Source organism: Erinaceus europaeus, chromosome 14 (assembly GCF_950295315.1).
Source record: "Erinaceus europaeus chromosome 14, mEriEur2.1, whole genome shotgun sequence".
NCBI classification, from domain to species: domain Eukaryota; kingdom Metazoa; phylum Chordata; class Mammalia; order Eulipotyphla; family Erinaceidae; genus Erinaceus; species Erinaceus europaeus.
This window is the reverse complement of record NC_080175.1, coordinates 78,254,221-78,271,231: the sequence shown is the minus strand read 5'-3', so window position 1 is coordinate 78,271,231 and position 17,011 is coordinate 78,254,221. Positions and strand designations below refer to the sequence as shown.

The window sequence follows — 17,011 nt, the reverse complement described above, 5'->3', positions numbered from 1 at the left end:
GAGGATGAGTGGTGAAGCAGTGCTGCAGGTCTTCTCTGTCTCCCTTCCTACATCCACCTTCCCTCTTAATTTGTCTCTATCATAAATAAAATAAAAATTTTTAAGAAAAAGAAATGAATGAGACTGGTCAAAGTTTTCTGATCTTTGAGGACAATTCTCTATACTCTACCAAGAAGTCAAAGCAAAATAGGGTGTGATATACGTACTACAATTCAACCCAATTTTCTCATTTCGGGATTGAGAATACCAAATCTCAGTTCAGTCTGTATGCCTTATGCACTAGCCACTGAATAAAAGTAGGAGATAAGGTACTGATTCAGTACTAGTGTTTCCTGTCATCAGTGGAAAATGCTATGGTTGGTGTCGAGGGGAAAACACTCCCATTTCTAGAGAATCATCTAATCTGCTACCAGAAGAAATGCTTCGATTATAATGATTTCAAGAAACACATCCTCCACAATTGACCTGCAGCCTCATGTAGGAGGGACCAATAGGACTGCCCAGAGAGGTCCAGGATGTACACCTGGGGTAGTGAGTCATTGTGACATCATCAGTGATGGTCTTATTTAGCCACTGCTGGATCTCCAGTCTCAGTTGCTACCTCAGTCAAGTCCATTCCTCTACCATGAGTGTGGAGCAGCTAAAATCAACAGGTCCACATGTACCTTGAGGTGACAGACTGGCTCTGGTGATTATGCCCATTTTCCTATTTAAGAATAGTGTTTTGTTTTGGGAGAATTATGTTGTCTAGTGTCCTAGAGATGATCCTCATAGTTTCTCTCTTTGCTCTGAATAAGGATTCCTCTTCAAGTGGTTTAAAATGTAGGGCAGAAGCCCTAGTCTGTTGGAGATTTCTTTGGCTCCCTTGGTAATTCTTTTTTATATTCAATAGGACAGAGAGAAATTGAGATGGGGGTGGAGATAAAAAGGGAGAGAGAAAGTACAGTAAAAAAAAAGTATTTTTTGCCCTGGTAATTAAAAAAAGAATTATCATTAAGAACTAAGGAGAAAGAGAGAGAGAGAGAGGAGAGAGGATGAATCAAAGCATCACTCTCACACATGCACTACTTGGGACTGAACACAAGATCTCATGCTTGAGGGTGTCATCTCCCGGGATGCTCCCTTGTAATATTTATCAGGGAGCAGGGAGCTATTTCTTTCCTTACTCTGGTAAGTTTGGGGTTAACTTGGGACAAACACTCATAGTAGACTTTCTTCCTTCTATTATTTATTTATTTATTAGAGACAGAGAAAGAGAGTGTGAGAGAAAGAGAACACAGTACCAAATCTTCTTTCAGTGTAGTGTGGGCTGAGCTCAAATTTGGGATGGACACACACACACACACACACACACCAAAGCAGAAGCAGTACACTACCCAAGTGAGCTCATTGGCCCATACATTAGACTTCTTGCAACTATACCAGATTCCATCCTGGATCCTGAGAACTGATTCTTTCTGATTTATCCTTTAAAAAGAAAATTATACTTTGGAAATGATAAAATCCATGTGCCATGTTTTACTCAAAATAAGCTGCATTGGTCACACTCAGCTACTTTCCTACATTTATAAATAGGCAAGCTGGAATTTAATAAGTACGTTTCTGTAAATGTTGGGCAAATTGAGTTCACCCAAGTTAAATGTAGGAGGGTGGTAGTTGTGGATCCCAGACTACTGTATTTGAACTGTAACTGTGAATACATAGCTACCCTGCAGGCTTAATTTTAGCTAGACGATCTACCAGAAATGTTAGCAATCTGTCTTTTCAGCTTACTTTTGGTCTTTCTCTTTGTGAAAAGTCAGATTTTTTAAAAAGTATAGAATCCTTCATTTCATATTTGAACTCTAACAATTTAAAGTATCTGAAGCTACAATTTCAAGCAGTTGCATGTTCTCACTTGAAAAAAAAAGTCATAGTAATGCATCTGTGTAGCTATAGATTTATATTGAATATATATATCCCTTCAGTTAGATGTTTCTGTCTTATTCTTGTATTGAGATTGTCAATACAGGAAATTATCTTTAAAAATTTTGTTGTTGAAAAAAACCTAAGTCTTAAATATTTGAAACTTCATGGTAGATAATATGAACATGTTGATAAATACCCAACAATCAAATGTTTATAATTCATGTTTCATCTTCAAGACTTTTTAATTTTAAAAGTAACTAAGGACAGTTTTTAACAGATGTTTTCCTCATTCAATAATGATGATTGAGTAAGAATTCTCCATTTCACATTCAGTACTGGCGCTTGGAATTGCAGCAATGGGTACAGTCGCTACTACATTTACCATCTGGCCATATGGTAGAAGATACATCTGCCAAGGAGGACAGACATTCCATTAAAATAACAAAGAATAGAGACACAGTCTCCCCCTGCAAAAAAAAAAAAAAATCCATTTTATTGAGAGGATAATGGCTTACAGTACAGTTGTTGATACATGGGAACAATTTCTCACCTCCCCCTGATAGGTGTCTACAAAACACTCTCACCCCTATAGCCCAAGCTTTAAGGCAGATCAACAGGCATCAGTTAGATATCCTCTTTTTCATTTCTCTGACTATTGCCATGTAGCTCCTATATGTCATCCATGTCATGAGTTTTGACAGTGAAAACTTGAAAATGTGTGTAACTAAGTCTCTGACCTGGAGCAGCAGAATCAGGCGGAAACACATTCATGCAAGGAAATTATCTTCCTATGATGTCATAAGTGAAACAGAATTGTACACAGGGTGTCACAGAAGTGCAGATGAGAACCATGCCTAACTGCTGGAACCCAGGGATGATGAGGTCAGGAGACAATTACAGAGATGACGGTCTGTGAGTTGAGTATGAGTTCTTGGCAGAACATAGTGTAGAGGCTGAGAGAATAGTCTCAGTATCAGGCACATTATCTGGGCTTGGATGCCTGTTCTGCTATTTGCCACTCAAGGAATCACAGACATGCTATTTAACCTTTCCATTGTCCAGTTTCTCTGTGGAATGGGCATAATCATGGAGCACAGCTCATGGACCTGAAGCAAGGGTTATGTGAGTGAGGTTTAGAACAATGCATGGTGATTGGGATGTCCTCAGTATTTGCTAGTGTGTCGGCAGCGGCAGGCTAAGAGCAAGGAGACAAGAAGGAGGGTGGCAGACTTGACTTGCTAAAACTGAAGTATGAGGTGCCTTTATGTGGAAGTTGGGAAATGGCAGGGTGAGTGTACAGACTATGGTGAAAGAACCTTTATGCCACAGCTAAGCGGCTCATGTTTATGAAGATTTGGTAAAATATTTATTTTATCTTTTTTTTTATTGCTACCAGGTTTGTTGCTGGGGCTCCATGCTGGCACTATGAACCCACCACTCCTGGCAGCCATTTTTTCCCTTTTATTTTTCTCTATTTTACTAGCTAGGACAGAGAGAACTGAGAGGGGAGGGGATATTAAGGAGGCAGAGAGAAAGAGAGACACCTGTACCCCTACTCCACCACTTGTGAAGCTTCCTCCCTGCAGATGGTAATCTGTGTGATCAACTGGATGTACCATCGCTCAGTCCTCCCTGGTAAATTTTAGGGAAACAGTTCAAAGTTGTATTAAAGAAAAGTAACTAAAAGCCAGATTAGTGAAGAGGTTCCTGATGAGAGAACATAGTAAAATCTCTATGGTCACATTCTGGCAAGAGCACAGATTTAAGTTATTTACAAGATAAAACTGACAGACATGATCAATTAGATAAAGGGAAATTATTTAGAAGGTGTTATGAACAACTCAGATTTCTACTTTGGATGAGCTGGTAAAAAGATGAGAGAAAAAAAATGAGTTTGGTAATGAGGCTTGGATCTGTTAAGACTTGGGCGGCTTGTAGAGTGATCGAAACTCATGTACAGGCCCACCACTGACTTGGTAGACAGACCTGGATGGCAAGACTTGGGACTTTTCTACCTATAATCCTCATGTAGACTTTGTGAGGTGAGTGAGGACATGATGCAGGTTGCATACAAGAAAAGATTCAGAAGTGATCTGGGAAGTCTGACATGTGAAATACCCAGAGAGAATTGATTCAGCAAGATAGAACGGTCACAGAAGGAGAAGGAAACGTAGAAGGGGGATCATGGGAGATGATGGAGGGCTGGCGAAATAGCTCAGTTGGACAGTGTGCTGCTTTGCCATGTGTATGACACAGGTTTGGGCACGACTCCCATTGCACTGAAGGAAATTTTGGTGCTGTGATCTCTTCCACTGACTCACTCTCCCTCTGTCTTTACAAAAAAAAAAAAAAAGGATAATGAAGAAATTCAAGGAAGAAGAAACAGCAAGTCCTCCGCATTAAGACTCTTGGTGTTAATGTCCCCGGTCAAATGCCAGGGGAAATTTCTGGAGACCATCTAAGCTTTATAGCTACAGAAAAAGACATCAGATTTGCTGAATAAGATCAGACCTGGCCTATCCCAGAGAGGTCTTCCCAGCCTTAGCAAGCAGGGTGGCTCCTAAGTATGTGACAACAAACATTGGTGGAAACAGTGGAACAAGGCCTGTGGTGGTTAGGGGTGTTTGATACGAGTTCCAAGAAATTCTGCATATGGTTGGCTTCAGGGAGAGCTTTCGAGGCACTCGAGAGTTAAAGTTTTGTTGCCTTGCTATGACTTAAAGACTGAAGTTATGAGGTTGATCTAGTAGCATTTGCCTGTGTTGGGAGCAGAAGGTGCGATGGGGACACAATAGATTGGTCCTTTTCTCAAACACATCTGAACTCCTGTCTTGGTCTTAGGCGACTTTCTGTCCAGGTCTGTCTATACTCAGTTGTCTTATTTCCGTCCTTTGTGTGTGGACCTGTTCCATCTCTTACATTGGGGAGTCAGTTTCTTCAGGACAGGGACCACCAAAGGCTGTTGTCCCTTCTTGAAGCACGGCTGTCCATCCCCTGTCCAGCTCAGGATTTTGGTACCGTGCAAATCCACCAGACTTTGAACCAAGTACAAGAGCAGCCTAGCAGTTGCCGAGTTAACTCCCCCAAACTGAGTTGCCCAGTTAACTCCCCCAAACTTAGCTTTGCAGGGTTCAACAGCCACCTGCTGCAAGTGTGGGCCTTGAACCCTGAGTTCCCAGAGGGCACCCCAGGGCTGTTCCAGGGGTCTCCCCGCGGCCTGGCAGTGTGGGGTAGGGTGGTCCTGGCCACAAAGAAGCCCTCCCCTCCCCCAGCTAAGTCTCCTCTGGTGTGTCCACGTGGTGACCTGCTAAAGCCCGGGTGCTAGAAGTGGAGGGAAAACGGAATAAAAGGAACGGGGAGGAGGTAGACTTTTTGTTTTCTTTTTCACTGTTTTCTTGCTTTTGAATAAATATATAAAAGACGGGGTGGCTTGGGGAGGTTGGAGCGCCGCGGTCCCGTTCCGGCAGCCGGCCCTGGCTGTGCAGACTGCCGGCCGCGCGCCTCTGCTCGAACCCGGGCGCCTGGAGGCGGAAGCGGCGCGGAGGACGCGGGAGGGGGGCGCCCCGGCTCCTGCCCGCCAGCCCGCCCCGCGGCGGAGGATGTCAGCAGCGTCCCCCCGCTCGCCAGCGCCCCCGGCCCGGGGAACCCGCGCCCCGGGGCAGCCCCGCGCCGGCCCTTCGCCGCCCGCCGCAGCGCCTCCGCCTCCCGAGGCCCCGGGGCTGCCTCCTCGGGCCGCGCCGGGCCGCCCCGCACTGCGCATGAGCGGGAGCCCGGCGAGCCCGTGAGAGGAGCCGCCGCCGCCGCCGCCGTCCATTCGCTGCGGAGCCGGAGGAGGAGGGGAGCGGCCTGGAGGACACCAACATGGTGAGGCACCGCGACCGCCCGCCGCCCGGGGCCGCCCGCCGCGCACCCGCGCCCGGCCCCCGCCCCGCCGCCCGCCGCCCGGCCCGGCCCGAGGCCCGCGTCCCGACCCCTGGCGCGGCGCTCCCGCCCGCCTCTGCCGCCTTGCGCCCCTTCCCGCCCGGGCGCCGCCGCTACGCGAGCGCCGAGGAGGCGGAGGCAGCCGGGCCTAGTTGGGAGCCCCGGGAGTTTGGGGCGCGGGGAGACCCCGGAGGCCCGGCCCGGGGAGGGGGAGGCGTTGGGCGGGGGGAGGGGACGGGGCAACGGCCCGGCCGGGTCGGGCCCCTCGCCGGCTCCATTGTGTCTGGCCGGGACCCGGGTCGGGGTTCCGGGTGAGCAGCCCCCCCACCCCGCCCGGAGCCGGGCTCCCCCGCGGGCCCGGCAGTGGGGAGGACTCGGCGGCGCCCCGCTCCTCCTCCTCCGCGTCGCCCGCGCCGGCGCCCCCGAGCCTCCCCGCCGCTGCGCTCGCCCGGGCGGCCGCCCTGCCGCTCCGTCCCCGCTGCCCGCGCCCCGGCCGCTCCGGGGCCGGAGTTTCCCCGGCCGGCGGCGGAGGTTCCATTTCCCTCCGCTGAGCAGTGGGGACCCCGGGCGGGGGGCGGGGAGCAGTACGGAAGTGCAACCTGTTCTCGCTTCAAAAAATTGGGAGACACACGGACTCGCTACCTTTCCAGCTCGTAGAAATACATGCTTTTTTTTTTTTTTTTTTTTCTTGCTGGGGTGGGAGAAGTAGTGGTTTTATCCTGCCGGTTAAAGATCACTGGTGATCTTTTTAAGAGCGGTCTGTAAGTTGTCTATCTTTTGCTGGGGGGTGGGATGGAGGGGAGTTTTCCGAGCTGGCAGGCAGGCAGGCAGGGAGAGTCCTAGTGACCTGTTGACATGTGGGCTACGAAGTACCTGACTCTGTTGGGCTCCACTGGTTTTCCCGGACCAGTGTTTGGCATTCTGTAGCATGGGCAGGAGTCGGATTCCATGCACATTACTGTATGAATGGATAGCAAAAAAAAAAAGGTATTGTTGTCCCTTTGCTCATGGAGCATTGTCAAAGCCACTTTGAGGAGGGTGCTGAAGAGAACACCCCCCCCACCACCACACCACACACACACCCCAGCATCTTTTCGTTTTATTCTTTAGTTGGTCTTATTTCTGCTGAATAACACTCACCAGCCTCCTCCTTGGGAGTCTTTTTTTTTTTTTTTTTAAATGTCATGTGTCAATATATGGTTCAGTTTGCTGTGTCTTTAAATTTATACCCTGTAGTCATGTCCGTAGTCATTCCCATTGATTTGTTTGTATGGAAACCACCACAGGTCAGTGTTTGGATTGATCAGGACAATATTCAAGAGACCCACTCATTTTCAGTTTCTAGCTTAAGAATTTTGACTGTTACAGACATTGAGCCTAAAGAGTCCACACTCCTGGCAAGGATATTGAGTAGTAAGCTGGAAGGAATGAAATATAACTCCCTGGTAAACACCGAGAGGACGGATATGTGTTCTCTTGGTAATAGGGTAATAGTCTACAAATCAGAATCATCCTCTAAAATCCACGGTCTTGATGAACCTCATCACCTGTCCAGGAAATCAACCTTTATGTGGTTCATATGAGAGTTTTAACAAGGAGTGGAACTTTAAAAAACTTTTATGCTTTCTTTAAGATTTACTGAGAGGGAGAGAGGGAGCATCACTCTGGCACTGATGATGGAACTTTAAATCTCACTCTTTTTTTATGTCTTGAGCTCTCCTACTGAACCCCAGCCTCAGAGGTTCTCCTGAGTGGGCGTGGGAGGTCAGTGCATGCTTGCTGTGGACTGGGCCTGGGTTCTAGCCCTGGTACCTCGTGGGAACACCGTGGCACAGGGAAAAAGCCACTCGGGGACCAAGCTTTAGTGCTGTATGATCTCTCTCTTGGTCTCTATCAGAATTAAATGTTTTAAAAGTTAGCCTGGGGCTGCCCCCCTACCCCCAAACACACACCAGCTAACTTGGAAATTTAGCCATATTTCATATGATAGGAGTAGTGATAGGATATTGCTAAAACTTTCTGTGACTGAATTCATGTCACTGTTCCTGTTAAGTGCTCAGAAACTTAACCACAGTGGGCCCTGACAGAAGTATTAGTCCGTAAGAATTTTATAGTTTTTCATTGTAAATATATCTTAAAGTTGTTTCTTAATGATTTTTATGCTGTTTTCAGTTTTCTGGTGTGTATACTGGTCTATTTCTATTGTCAACTCCAAGATAAGCTTAAATGATACATTATCTGAAATATTTTATGTAAGGACAAAAGTTGTTCAGTTAACATCTAACATAAAAAGAACTCCAAATTTCGATACTCTCCTGTTACTACTACTTTTCTTCTTTCTTTCTTTCTTTTTTTTTTTAAAGATTTATTTATTGAGAGGAAGAGAGAAAAAAAACCAGAGCATCACTGGCATATGCTGGGTTTCAATCTTGGGACCTGTGCTTAAAAATCCAGCCTCTTATTACATCTCCTAGGCCTTATGTTCAAACTATTAAGTGTTTAGGAGTTTGAGACTGTCTTGAGTTCCAGTACACAGACACACACACATATACACACAAACTTAAATACAGATATTTTATAATTTTCTTTTTTCTTTTTTTTTTTTTTAATATTTAGTCCCTTTTGTTGTCCTTGTTTTTTTGTTGTTGTTGTTGTTGTAGTTAATATTTTTGTTGGCTAGGATAGAAATGGAGAGAGGAGGGGAAGACAAAGGGGGGGAGAGAAAGATAGACACCTGCAGACCTGCTTCACTGCTTGTGAAGTGACTACCCTGCAGGTGGGGAGCTGGGGGCTCAAACTGGGATCCTTAAGCTGGTCCTTGCGCTTACTCTTCTTCCCTTTGCAGAAGAAGAAATTGAGAATCGAGGTTTTGAGGTTCAAATGTGCTAAGTTGTTAATTGCAGAAGTGAAACTATTTTCTTCTGGCTTGCTATTTTGGCCAGTATTTGTGGCACATAGAAATCTTTTAGCTCACTTGAGATCTAGAAAAATGACTGAAAATTGAATTTGAAACTATATTAATTATTCATAGGAAAACAGCTATTAAGGAATATTTTAAATAAAAAACTCAAATTAATTAAGAGATTAGTTAGCATGCTTTTCATAGCAAAACGTGTTTTCAAGAAACCATCAGAACTTATAACTTCAAATGAATGGTGGTCTGTTCAAAGGTTCTCCTTTGAGAACTTGTTTAATATTCTTTTTTTTTTAAAAAAGCAATTATTTTTAAAATTTTATTTATTAATGAGAAATATAGGGGATTTATTTGCTGGTATATATCTGGTATATGTGCTGCCAGGCATTGAACTTGGGACCTCATCCACTGTGCCACCTCCCAGACCACTGTTTAATATTCTTTCGCACATCCACAAGTAGATTAGGGCTCTTTCCTTCACTTCAGTGTTTACACTCAAGCCTACTGTGTGTAGATACAGTTCTAGATACTGAGGGTCTGGAGGTGGGGGAGGGGCATGGGTGCAGTGAGGGCTACAGTGAAGCACTGAGACAAATAGTAAACATAGTAGAAAATTTCTTTTTTTTTTTTTAACCCTTACAATAGAAATTTTCTTGGGAAGTTAAGTGTCGTGGAGGGATAACAGCAGTGTTAGTGTAGGATATTGGGGGTGCTTGGGCACAGTGGGTTAGGGTTGCAAGATGGTGTCTGCACCAGTGCTGAGATGAATTTTGAGCAGAGTAGGAGATGAAGGATCAAGCCTTGAAGAAATTTGGTGGGGAGAGAGTTTGAGGAACAGTGACACCAACCAGTGTGACCAGATCAGTGTGTGTGTGTGTGTGTGTGTGTGTGTGTGTGTGTGTGTGTGTGTGTGTGTGTGTGTGTAGGGGCAGGGGGTGGGACCCTGTCAGGCATCAGAGCGGAAGAGGCCTGAGTGAGGAGTGGGGATAGGCAGGGTCTGCCTGGCCAGCCTCCCCCCAATACCTTTTCAGTATCATATTGAGACAGAAAGGAGACACTGAGGAGAGAACCACAGCATTGCTGCACTACTGCGTGTGAGGCTTTCGCTGTGCGTGGTGGTACAGGGGCCTTGAGCCCAGCTGGTCGTGCATGGTAAAGTGTACACTGCTGCGTGAGCTGTCTCCCCTCCCCCATTCTCAGTGTGTACAGGCTTAGAAAATTATTACTAGCTTCATTCTGGGTTCTTATCATAATGGGCCACATTGAATGGTGACGTAGTTGTTTCCATAACAAATCAAATGATCCCACATCAACATTTAAGTAATGAATAAGGCCCTTTTGGCATGTATAGTTTTTTAAAAAAGTTGAATATAAGATTAATTCATGTGGTGGTAGTGGTTCTCCCCCAAATTAAAAAAAAAATCTCATTTAAGCCAGTTGACAAATTATGGCCTTATACACTGGTCATGAATGAAAATCTGAAAAGCTCACCTTGTAAACCTCAGTACGTGTTGTTCATTGTGACAGTATCAGCCACGCTGCCTGATGGAGAGACAGTTTCGAATGGGATTCAGACAAGCTCTAATGCACTTGCTGTTTACCTAATCACTTGAGATACGTACACCTCCCCTAAGAAAAAGCAAAAGGGAAAGGGGAAAAAAGCCACTAAAGTGTCTTTTAATACTTTGTTGAGCCCATTTCATGGAATTAGCACCTAACCACTAAGCCGCTTGTCTGTGTTATAAACCCTAAGAGATGGACGGACCAGGTGTGGCGCGCCTTGTAGAGCGCACGCGTTTACATGTGCGAGGACCCTGGCACAAGCCCCTGCTCCCCACCTACAGGAGGGGAGCTTCAGGAGTGTTGGAGCAGTGCTGCAAGTGTCTCTCTCCCTCTCCTCTCTCATTTTTGTCTTTATCCCCTATATGTGTGTGTATATATATTTGTGTACGTGTGTGGATTTGATTGTCAGAAAAGTCATAATGCATTTTTCTTTTTTCTTATTATTGACTTAGAAAATTACAAAATAAATAGGGGTACAATTCCATGCTGTTGTCACCACCAGCTTTCTGTGTCCCCATTCCTCCACTGGAAACTGCAGTAGTTCTTCCAATCACAGATATGAGTTGACTCATTTTTTTAAAAACTTTTTTATTATTATCTTTTTATTGATTGGATAGAAACAGCCAGAAATCCAGAGGGAAGGGTGGGATAGAGAGGAAGAGAGACAGACACCTGCAGCCCTGCTTTACCACTCATGAAGCTTTCTACCTGCAGGTGGGGACCGGGGACTCGAACCTGGGTCCTTGTGCATTGTGACGTGTGCCACCTCCTTGCCTATTTTTTCTTATGGTCCTGCCTTCCTTTTTTTTTTTTTTTTATTTAATTTTATTGGTGATAAGACAACAGTGGTACATCCATTCCCTCCATTGGAAGCTACATCAGTTCTAAGGTTGCAGACATGGGTGAACTATTATTTTGACAACTGTCTGTCTATACTTGCATATATTTACCCATTTGTTTTCCATGGTCCCATCTTCTCTTCCTTTCCAAGTCACATACACACCTGTTACTACATCCAAACGTCCCTCCCTTTTTCCTCTTCTCTCTCTGGGTCCTGATGGAGTTCAGGGCCCTCTGGTCACCTTCCCCTGTCACGTCTCCCCCCACTTGGGAGTATGAACCAAAATTCTTTATGGGGTGCCAAAGGTGGGAGTTTTGGTTTCTGTAATTGCTTCTCTGCTGGACATGGGGGTTGGCAGGTCTATGCATATCCCCAGCCTGTTTTTCTAACATGATGTATTTTTCTGTGAAAAAGTGCATCATTGCTTTTCCAACAGTCTAATATATCCTCCAGGAATCCAGACACCAAGCCTGGTGGGGCAATTAAAAAAAAAAAAAGGCGAGCAAGAGATCTACTTTAATTTTCTTTCCAAAAGTGTATTTTATTTCATATGAGATAGTTTCACATCAAAGAAAAAGAAGCCAGGACTCCACTTTGCACTTGTGGCCCCAGGTACCTCGCCAGGAGCCTCAGGTATATAGGTCTGGCCCTCTCCCAGCACCAAATTATGAGGCCCGCCTTTTTTTCCCCCCCTTTTGTTGCCCTTTTTTTTTTTTTTTTAATTGTTGTTGTAGTTATTGATGTTGTCGTTAGATAGGACAGAGAGAAATGAAGGAAGGAGGGGAAGACAGAGGGAAAGAAAAAACACCTGCACACCTGCTTCATCACCTGTGAAGTGACTCCCCGTGCCCACGTGATTCCATCATTCCTGACACCCCCCCCCAATAGAGGGTGAGAGACTGCCTCCCAGACCCTTGTCCTCCCTCATGGTAATAAAGCATGTGCTCTACTGACTAAGATCAGCCTGCCTTTTAAGCCATTATTCTCCAAAGCCTTCTGATGTATTACATATTTGAATCCTTCATTTAACAGCAAGAATCAGCTAAAGTGCATGACCTTACCATTGTTACGGTAGGATTCTTTCTTTTCCACAAGTGTTCCGAGTATTTACTTACTACTCTTAGGTTTCTAATGTTTCTGAATTTAAGATTTGAGTAGAGAACAAATCTTAGGAGGTTACATTTTTCAAGGATCATTTATTCTCTGTGAAACAAATATTGCATGACTGTTGAGTGCCAGTCATTACCGAAGTTCTTTAAGTATGGAACTTTAAAAAAAATCTCATGGATTTTTTGTTTTCTTTTCACCTAAGTAATCTTTTGGCTAATTCAAGATTTCTTTAGAAGGGTGTTTATGGTGAAGAGAAGCAACTTGCGATGATCTGCTTTGCTTGCTTATTAGGAATTCAAGCAAAATGGGAGCATCAATTGAAATATCCAGGTTAACTCGAGTATTTGATTAGTTAAAATAGCCTTCTCGGCTATCGGGAGGGGATGGGATATGGAGATCGGGTTATGGGAATTATGCGGAATTGTACCCCCTCTTATTCTGTGGTTTTGTTAATGTCTCCTTTCTTAAATTAAAAAATAAAATAAAATAAATAGCCTTCTCTAGACCCAGATCAAACATTTACTCCATTTACAGTGGTAGTCATTTTTTGAAATTCTGGGAGAGATGAGAGGAGAAAATCTTTTCGTTTCGGTTAAGGAAATCTTTGCTTGAGACCTGTGAGTGAGGACCAGCTCAGAGCTGACTTAGCCCCTGGAGCTCAGGGCTTGCATACCAGGGGCCTGGTTTATTCCCTAACAGAATTTTTCTCTCCATTTCTTTGTTTTTGTGCCTTCCTTTCCCTCATAAATCTTTTAACATTTTCGAGAAAAATACTAAGAACATACAAAGCCTATTTACATCTCATGTGTGTACATTCTCAAAAACTTTTTTTTCATGTGAATTTCCATAATATAAATAGTTGAGTGGAGGGCAGGGTTACGTAATAACATAATGGTAATGCAAACAGACTCTCCAAAGTCTCAGGTTCAATCCCCTGCACCACCATAAGCCAGAGCTGAGCCGTGCTCTGGTTTAAAAAAAAAATGGGGGAGCTGGGTGGTAGTGAAGCGGGTTGAGAGCACGTGGGACAAAGTGCAAGGATTGGCGTAAGGATCTGGTTTGAGCCGCCGGCTCCCCACCTGCAGGGGAGTCACTTCACAAGCGGTGAAGCAGGTTTGCAGGTGTCTTTCTCTCCTCCTCTCTGTCTTCCCCTCCTCTCTCGATTTCTCTCTGTCCTATCCAACAACGACAGCAACAACAATAATAACAACAACAACAATAAACATCAAGGGCAACAAAAGGGGAAAGAATGGCCGCCAGGAGCAGTGGATTCGTAGTGCAGGTACCGAACCCCAGTGATAACCCAGGAGGCAAAAAAAAAAATTTCAAATGTATCATTGAGTATACACTGCCTAGCTCTTACAGTGTATCATTCCACATTTGATTTAGTAGACATATAGCACTTTTTAAAAGGAATCATTTTAAATTATCATTTGAAGTATAAAAAGCTTACAGGTAAATAGTACTGAGGGTTTGTTTTTTCTCTTAACTCTTTGAAATTATATACGTATACGTTCATTTTCTGACCATAACCTGTACCTGTAAGCATTTGCCCTGATTTTTCACTGCCTGCTTATAGATTTTAACCACCTTTAAAAATAAAATATGAAAGGACTTTAAACACCTTTGAGTTATTTATCCCAAAAAATCACTTTTTTCTCTTTCAAAAAAAGCCCACAAGGGAAGTTCCATTCCTATATTCGTGTGTGTGTGTGTGTGTGTGTGTGTGTTTGTGCGTTTGTGCACACACGCACGCTGAATGAGCATTTTAGTCCGAATGTAAAATTGTTTACATTTGAAAGGAGAAAAGTCTGGGGCCAGGTGGTGGTATGGTTAAGCGCACATACTGCAGTGTGCACAGACCCAGGTTCAAGCCCCCAGTCCCCACCTGCAGGGGGAAAGCTTCATAAGTATTTGTGAAGCAGGGCTGCAGGTATCTCTCTGTCTCTGTCCCTTTCTGTCTGCCCCACCCCTCTCAATTTCTCTCTGTCTCTAATAATAAATATTTTTAAAAATCTCTAAGAAAAATAAAAGTCAGTTGATAACTTTTCCTTAAAAATAGGTGAGGAAGTATTCTTTACTCCCCTTGCCTTCAGTGCACACACGTTTGTCCTTCGTATTTTCCCCTTTTTACTTGATGGCAATATAGAATAAGTAAAAAAACTCTTGCCTTCAAGCCAGGCACCAAGGTTTTCAATCCTGATCTGCTACTTTTGATAAGTCTGTCTTCAGGCAAGTCCAGCTCAGAGGCTGGGTTTCCTCTGGTTCAGTGTGCTCTGTGGTATCCACTGTGCAGGGCTGTTGGTATTTAAATTTCTTCTACAGTATTGGCACACAGTAGAAGCTCAAATGCTAGTTGTTGGCTAATTTTTCTTATCTTTTTTGTTATGACTATTATTATTTTACCATTTACGTAAAATTACTTTTTTCTCTGGGGTTTTCTTTTTTCCCTTGTGGACTTCTAAGGGAGTTTGTTAGATACAGTCCTGAAAATTTAACTGAGCTAATTCATATAATTGTCACATTCTGCTTACAGATGAAGAATTGAAGAGATTAAGTAAACTGCTCAAAGTTTCACAGCCATTTAGAGACAAAGGTGGTGTGACAAAGGTGTGCCCATGAAAAGCTGCCTTTGGATGGTGTGCCGCTTTACCTTGCACCTGAGCCTGCTCACCCCTCCCCCAGCTGTGTTGAAGGAAACTGAAAAAATAAAGCAAAACTAGTCACAAAGGTGGGATTGAAGTCCTGCCAGTCTGCTCGAGACTCTATACTCTTAACTAAATCACACACACACCCCCTCACCATATCTGTGTAGAAGGGAGAGGAATTCCAGCTACTCCAATTTTAATTCTTAACGTGGCTTTCCTTCCTGCTGAACTTTGCCACTAGGTAAAAGTCTCCGTGGTATAGATAGTCATGCTGATGGAACTGACTCTTCATGATCATTTGAATTTAACTTCATGCCTGTAATCTATGAGGAGACCTTTTCTAGATGAGTGGCTTGGAATATTGGTAAAATTAGGCTGTATTTGCTAAAAGCTGTGTTGCATATGTGGAAAATATGACTTTTTGAATTAAAACTCCTAAGTTTCAAAGGTAGAACTTTTAGAGTCAGCATACAAAGTTTGTAGTGAGAAGTGTTTTATCTTGGGGGCCAGGCAGTAGTACAGCGGGTTCAGTGCACGTGGCATGAAGTGCACAGACCAGCGGAAAGACCCTAGTTTGAGCCCTGGCTCCCCGCCAGGGAGTCGCTTCACAGGCGTGAAACAGATCTGCAGGTGTCTTTCTGTCTCCCTCTCTGTCTTCCCCTCCACTTTTGATTTCTCTCTGTCCTATCTACCCAACAACAGCAATGGCAACAATAACAACAATAACAATAACAAAATGGGAAAAATAGCCTCCAAGAGCAGTAGATTCGTAGTGCAGGCACTGAGCCCCAGCAATAACGCTGGAGGAAAAAAAAAGTGTCTTTAAAACATTACCTTTGGGGGGTGGGCAATGTCGCACCGGGTTAAGCGCACAAGGATCCTGGTTTGAGCCCCTGGCTCCCCACCTATAGTTGGGTTGCTTCACAAGCAGTGAAGCATGTCTGCAGGTGTCTGTCTTTCTCTCTACCTCTCTATTTACCCATCTCTCGCTATTTCTCTCCTATCAAAAAAAATAGCCACAGGAGCCGGATTCACAGTGAAGACACCGAGCCTCAGCAATAACCCTAGAGGTGAAAACAAACAAACAACAAAATTACCTTTTATGAGCTAGATTAATTATAGATCCTGAGGTAACTAGAATTGAGTTTAAAAAAAAAATGATTGCTTTAAGGAGATTAAAACTTTGACAGCCATGTCTTTGAATTAAAACTGAATTTGAAACTTGGGAAGATCAAAACTCATTATACTAAGATGAATATCAAGATGAATGTTACTTTTTTCCTCTATACATAAATCATTTTGGGCCACTTTCTGACATGGCTTTGGTGGGTAGTGGTGGAGAGACTCAATCTGAACATCACTCTTGCACATGCTATGCCAGGGATCAAACACAGGACTTCACATTTGAGAGTTCAAGGTTTTATCCACTGTGCCACATCCTGGACTGCAATGGTAGTATTTTTAACATTGATAACCTTTGTTAAAATTATAATTAGTGCTCTATCACAGGGGGCAGAATTTCCCTTTTCTTTTTTCTGCCCTCCTTCTCATCCCTATACCCCCTCCCCATTCTCTTAAATTTCCTCCCTCTCCCACTATTTTAGACTAGAATTAAAAATCATTAGAGTTTACCCTGTGTTTCACAAACTGAGTAATGAATTTTCTCAAAACTTCAATAAAATCTAGTTTTCATTTTTGAGTGTGGACGATTGTATTGCCTAAACTTAATGTCCACTCTAGTTACACAAGTCTTAAAGTAAATGAGTCTTGTACATTTGAGTGCTGAATATTGTCTCTTGTTTCTGCTCTTAGGAAGAAGATCAAAACCGGGTTTGTAGTGGAAATAGGGAAAATCCATCTTTTTTTTTTTTTTTCTCTCCCACATCCATTTTCTGTCCACTTTGTCATCCTCTGTAAAACAGGATTTTTTTTTCTTCTACTGACTAGATACTCCTTTTTATTAAGTTGCTAGAAATTTAAACCTTTGATGATATTCTCAATCAGAACGTTTGTCTTGTTGCCCCCATGCGGCCCAGGGAAGGAGTAGGAAGATTATTTTAACTCTGTTAATTAGGCTTGGGGAAAAAGCAGGTCTTGAGTATATAT

General features: G+C 43.8%; 1 protein-coding gene across 2 annotated transcripts in view; it reads left to right on the top strand.

Annotated features, from left to right (window-relative positions):
- Nucleotides 1–594: 594 nt before the first annotated feature.
- Nucleotides 595–17,011, top strand: part of DCUN1D1 (defective in cullin neddylation 1 domain containing 1) — a 40,166-nt gene continuing 23,749 nt past the window's right edge. Inside the window, exon 1 of one of the 2 annotated variants that reach the window (XM_060172026.1) lies at nucleotides 595–688. Coding sequence is in view for 1 of the 2 variants with exons in the window: in XM_060172025.1 (XP_060028008.1) it covers nucleotides 5,770–5,772 (3 nt within the window). In the remaining variant the exon portion in view is untranslated. Of the gene's footprint in view, nucleotides 689–5,618; nucleotides 5,773–17,011 lie in introns of those variants that run through there. The other variant, XM_060172025.1, reaches the window with a different exon arrangement.